Genomic DNA, 5,953 nt, shown 5'->3' on the forward strand with positions numbered 1-5,953 from the left:
CTTTTTAACTTTCCTGTATAATAAATATAAATGAATGAATATCTGATCACAATACAGACAATTTACCGGTAATTTACACAGGTAACAAGATTTCCTCAGTGCATCTTAAAAAAGCCATTAGTGTAGAGTAAGAGGGACAAAAACAGTATTTACCTGAGATGCTGCAGTAAACCAGAAGCAATCTTTAATCAGTAACCCAGCTTCTCATGTCAACTTGTTGACCATGTAAATAAAAAGCTCTCCAACCCATCCAGCACTCACACACACACACACAACACACACCGACACGCCCCTACACAGAAGCCCTGCTCCGGTTAAGTAATGCCCAGCAAGCTGACAAGCACCGGGAGCTTCAGAAGAAGTAGAATACATCATTTATCAATTCCATTTTTACACTCTGTTGTTACAGTTAAACACAACATGCACAGACCAAAATAGACACACATGCTCAGGACCTATATATGCACGGAGAGATGTCAGAGTTGACCACCCTACTTGGTGAAACTTGGTAAACCCTCCAGTTGCCAAGAAATACCCTATGGACTGATGGCTAGTGCCAACCCAGAGATTCATATTCTGAACACTCATATTCACAGTCTGTGCACACTCACACATCCTCCTCTGTGAACATCATAAGCTTCCCAAATATCCATCCTTTTGTATGCACAACAAAAAGCCGCAGCGTGAAGCTGTCCAAAGCTTATTTTACCAGCCTGCTGTCTCTGTTGGTTTTGTTTTCAAAGACTGAAATGCTTTTCCTCTCCTGCAGAAATTCAGCTTTTGTAAGGCTGGGTGTTCCCGAGGCCTAATCAAAGTCTTCCTGTTAAATGATGGCCCTTAACAATGGCTTTGTTATGGTTTTGGTATTTTGTTCTGTATTCTGTCCTGTAGTTTCTTCTGTTTTTTGGTCTTGTATCATCTCGTCTTATTGTTCTAGTCTGTTCTGTCTCGTTTTGTATTTTAACCTGTTTTCTGTTTTATTCTGATAGTCTGGTTTTCTGTCTAGCCTTGGCTTATTTTACTTCCTGTCTTTTGGTTTTCCCGCCCCTGTGATTACCTGATGTTGTTCATCTGTTTCATAGCACTTGTGTCACTTGCCTCTGTTACCTTGTTACCCTGTGTGTTACCCTGTGTGTTACCATGTGTGTTACCCTGTGTGTTACCCTTTGTCCTTTGTCAGATCATTTTGTGTTTGTTCCTGTCAGTGTGTTTTGGTCAGTGTGTCTGTTTGTTTGTATCTCCCCTGTGGCTTTTGTGTTCCTGTTTTTGGTTATCCTTTTCTTTTTGGACTTTTTGGATTTTGGACTTTGTTTTTTGCCTGCTTCGGTTTGTACTCCTTGTGTCGTATTTTTGCATGTTTGGATCCCTTTTTGGATATCCCTGTTTTTTTGTTAATAAATCCTCAACACAAACTTTCCCCGGCCTGCCTGCCTGCTCTCTGCGCTTACATTTGTTAGAGTACATCAGATATTGAAAATATCATCAATTTGGGATTTTTTGTCAACTATATTTCATATTTGGTCATTCATATTTTCATTGCAGTAATGCCATATAGAGTTTAGCAAATTTACATTTAAACTGCACAAACTACAAAAATGGTTTTTTGCTTACTTTGATTGCTAATAGTTGATAACCTGTATCACTTCATTGAACGGGCGTTACCAGTGGTTAACAGCCTCATAGATATGGGTTAGAATGTTCAAAAGGCTGTTATCATCTATTCATGCTGTAATGGTCGCTGTTGTGGCATTTTTCCATTATATGGTACCTGCTTGCCTTTTAGGTTTTCCTCTACAAAAAAAAGTCCCTATGACCTGCAAACAGGTCATTTTTTAGTACCACCTAAGTCGAAATTCCAAGCGAGCTGAGGCGACACCAAAAGGTGACGTGAAAACCTGCAGACTACTGATTGGTCGGAGAGAATCATCAGTAATCACTGCGTCATTGCTAGCAACAGATGGGGGCGTTTTAAATAGTTTAGCCAGCGGTGTTTTTTTTTTTGCTGCCTCCAGCTTCTTTTGAAACAAAAGGTCAAGGCAGGGCAGTTTCCTGCGGCGTTGCTATGACGACCAGCCACACTCGCCTCAGGCATGAGGCAGCCCTAAATCTGCAATGGAAAACAGAGGATGGGGCGCCACGGCCGAGCCGAGCAGAGCAGAGCAGAGTAGAGCATGTACTAGAAGTGGGTAAGCGCCATTGGTGCACCATCCGGAATTGGGAAGCAATTATCAACAACATCGGCAACCAAGCGAGCCAGAGACACTGCAGTAACGTCTTTTGAATGGTTTTGAAGCCCAAGTGTTGACGTTTATACTATGACAGGTATCAGGTGTGATCTAGCATCTACCCAGCATCAGAGAAGTTTAAATACATTCTACTGAGTGTCTTCTCATTTGAAAACATATTTTATCTGTAATGGCGCATTGTCAAGATGTATATTAGTTGACCGTTAACTATGTTGTGGTTCTAATTCAAAAATAAATTGAAATTAATGGTTGACCTGATAAAGAAAAGTACAAGTTGTTAGCCATGCTAGGTCTACCATAGAAGTTATGGGCTAAAATAGGGAAACTGCAACTATCTATTACCTGTCAACTGGTTTGCCCAGAAATTCCACCTCATAAGCAACATACATTTTTCTTTGAGAATATAACCCTCAATTTGAACCGTCCTCTCAGGGTATTGGATCAATCGCTCAGGATGGACGTTAAAACCAGGTCCAAGTTGGGTTTAATAAGAATCCAAAAGAATATGCATGCTACAAACTTTGGTGATGTTATTTGATAGAAAACAGACTCAGTAATTGCTTCAGTTGGAGGACTAGGGGTGGGAATATCCTTACGATTTGATTGAGATGCAGAGCCCAATGATTAGATTCTAAATTTATTATTATTACCAATTATAAAACCGAACAATTTTTTCATGTACATTTCCATGTATGACTAAAAAAAAATACATACAGTATAGCTTTTGTTAGTTTTTGACATATACAGTATTTGTCACACACAAGTTTTTTTTTTAATAATAGATAATTAACATCAAATCTTTCTAGACAGAATCGCGATGCATTTAAGAATCCATTTTTTTCCCAACCCTATGGAGAACTGATGGATTTTTCATTAAAATTGAATACATTTGATTTGGACATCTAAAGGATACATTACAAAATTTTATTCTTAAACCAGATCCAAGTTGGGTTTAATACTACACCGAAAGAAGATACATACGTGTATGCATATTTGGTTTATTTGACAGAAAACAGATTCAGTAATTGCTTTAAATACAGAAAAGAAATGTGTTCAGTTGGAGGGATTTTCAATTAGTAATCCATTAAATTTGAATGTATTAGATTCTAATTTGGATATCTGAAGGAGAACACCAGTCTGAGCTGTCAGGACTTTTCAGTTCAGTATGCTGCAGGCTCGGCACTCACAGCTGGTGATATGCTTGTAGGTGTAGTGTTTGATCGTGCTGTCAAAGCACTGCAGAGTCACTGGTATCTTCTCTGAGCTCAACTCCTGACAGCATGTGCACTTCTGCTCCACCTGCAGCTCACCGTGTAACACAACACTGTTGCAATGACCCAAGGCGGGGGGGGGGGGGGGGGGGGGGGGGGGGGGGGGGGGGGGGGGGGGGAGAAAAGATGTGTTATTTTAATTTCACCAAGGCATGGCTAGGCAGTTTTATTTATATAGCACATTTCAGCAACGGCAATTCAAAGTGCTTTACATAAAACATTACAGAGCAATTAAAAACGAAGAAAGATTTAAAACATTAAATACGAGAATAAAAATTGACAGTGCAGTATAAGAAATTAAAGAAAGGCAACATCAAAAAGAAAGGTCTTCAGCCTTGATTTAAAAGAACTGAGAGTTGCGGCGGACAGGCTGTTTTCTGAGTGGTTTTTCCAGATACAGTATGTGGTTAAAATAAAGAAATTCTGAGCTAAGGCACAGGTGGAGTAGACAGGGAAGATGGAGGAGAGAGAGGGAGCGTGACAGACAGAGGCAGGAATAGAGATGTGTTATTGTGTCCTCAACCAGCGTTCACATTCAGGAAAGTCTCTAAAATCCACATGGGACTGAAGGGGGAAACATTAGGTCCTCAGCATGACCACTAAAAACCTCAAAATGTGTTAATTGGCTGTGCCATAAGTCTTGCTATTTATAAGTGGCAGGTATTTGTCTTACCTGGGCTGAGACACACATTGGCCCTGACACACAGGTATTTGCATGACGCTGGTACAGTTGTTTACGGTGACAGTGATACTGGTCACCTTTGGAGCACACCTATGGTTACCTGAAGACAGGGGAAAGTATTACAGGAGGAAATGTGATATGCAAAACACTTAGGAAAATGTGAAGATGTTTACGTATGTATCAAGTTAAGACTTACATGTAAAGCAGCAGTGTTGATCATCCCAAATTCTGTCCTCCTGGGGAATAGATCATAACAGCTAAATGTTAAATGTTTGTTGTTCTACCTATTTATTACACACTTAACTAAGGCTTGGTTCTAGCGTATCAGCTTTTGTTTAAAAAAATCTTTTTTCCCATGGTTAACTAGCCCCTTACATTTTTACATTATGCATGTCTAGCAAAACTTATTTCTTTCCCCACACACAAGTTAAGGCTTGTAAGATGTTATAGTTATGAGTTTTAAGCATCAGCAGGGGGTGTGCACTACCTCCTGACACTCTACTGTGGGACAGACTCTAGTCTCAGTCTGAATACCCTCTTTGCTGCAATTATATGACATGCAGGGATGGGCTGCGTCCGTCCATCTGTCTCCAACCTACACACACAATGACAGATATTATGACCAGACACAACAGTGCAATGATTCAATTCCAAAAATGTGTTTTTTCCCCTCTAAGGGAGAAGAAACACCTGCCTTTACATATCTACTGAATACCGTCATAAGATCAATCACAACATACCTTGTATGTTTGTCCATTATAACTGCATGTCTTCTCAACTGGAAAATGAATGGTGGTGGAATCACGTAAGGAAAGGAAAGTATCTGAGATTAAGCCAACTATTGTAAAGTATCATGTGCCAGTGCTTACCACAAATCTCATCACCACAGCAAGAGGTGTTTACCAGTACAGCATTAGGGCCACACAGGGGAGCTGGCTCAGGACGTTTTGGAACACACTTCTCTGTACGAGTCTGGTTGTTGCATGTACACATTTGACAGCCGGACTGCCATACCTCACCAGGCTGGAAGACAGGTATAGAAATACCTTTTCAATCTAGAATCCAATCTAGAGTCACAGATTTTCCCTACTGATGAGACAAAGATACTCACTAGCATGGGCTCACCGAGTGGTCCTTTACAATCTGATGGAAGAGCCACAAACTCTACATTAACACTAGTTATGACAACATATGTCTAGGTGTGAGTGTCAGCCTTATGTTACTCACAGGCACAGTCAGACACACAGACGTGTGAGTGATTTCCTGCCCTGAAGTGTCCGCTGGGACAAAAACAGCCTGCCTTGGTTTTCTCAAGCGAGGCTCCTGGATATTGTCTCCTGTATAGAAAACAGAAGACAAATAGGAATGGTGGAACTCTTGACAGGGGAACATTTTGGATTTAATAAGGTGAGAATCAAATGTCACAACAAGTGTAAGGGTGTTATTTGGTAAAAGTAAACTTTGCAAACCCTCCATCGCAAAAGTCATCCAGCTTGTTATGACATTCTCTGTAAACCAATCCTTTTGGACATGTCACATCTGAAACATGAACAAAAGCATGTTAGCATTGACATGTTTAATCAAAGCATCGTTATAGGTCCATAAAACACAAATGTGCGCAAAAACATTAAAGGATACGTACTACAGCTTCCATCAGTCAGTTCTCTCCAGTCAATACAGAAACCAGCCTTCTTGCATTCATCAGCAGCTTGTTCTAGTGAAGAGCAAGGACCATTTCTGCATGAATCAAACTC

General features: G+C 40.3%; 1 protein-coding gene across 1 annotated transcript in view; it reads right to left on the bottom strand.

Annotated features, from left to right (window-relative positions):
* Window positions 1-3,228: 3,228 nt before the first annotated feature.
* LOC116673463 (mucin-5B) overlaps window positions 3,229-5,953 on the bottom strand; it is a 20,217-nt gene continuing 17,492 nt past the window's right edge. The window contains exons 35-44 of the mRNA XM_032505817.1: window positions 5,842-5,950; window positions 5,669-5,738; window positions 5,427-5,536; window positions 5,311-5,342; window positions 5,069-5,222; window positions 4,940-4,977; window positions 4,687-4,794; window positions 4,396-4,435; window positions 4,191-4,299; window positions 3,229-3,570 (exon numbers count right to left, since the gene is read on the bottom strand). Coding sequence (XP_032361708.1) covers window positions 3,402-3,570; window positions 4,191-4,299; window positions 4,396-4,435; window positions 4,687-4,794; window positions 4,940-4,977; window positions 5,069-5,222; window positions 5,311-5,342; window positions 5,427-5,536; window positions 5,669-5,738; window positions 5,842-5,950 — 939 coding nt within the window. The 3' untranslated portion in view covers window positions 3,229-3,401. The remainder of the gene's footprint in view (window positions 3,571-4,190; window positions 4,300-4,395; window positions 4,436-4,686; window positions 4,795-4,939; window positions 4,978-5,068; window positions 5,223-5,310; window positions 5,343-5,426; window positions 5,537-5,668; window positions 5,739-5,841; window positions 5,951-5,953) is intronic.

This window comes from Etheostoma spectabile, chromosome 23 (genome assembly GCF_008692095.1).
Source record: "Etheostoma spectabile isolate EspeVRDwgs_2016 chromosome 23, UIUC_Espe_1.0, whole genome shotgun sequence".
Classification (NCBI taxonomy): Eukaryota; Metazoa; Chordata; class Actinopteri; order Perciformes; family Percidae; genus Etheostoma; species Etheostoma spectabile.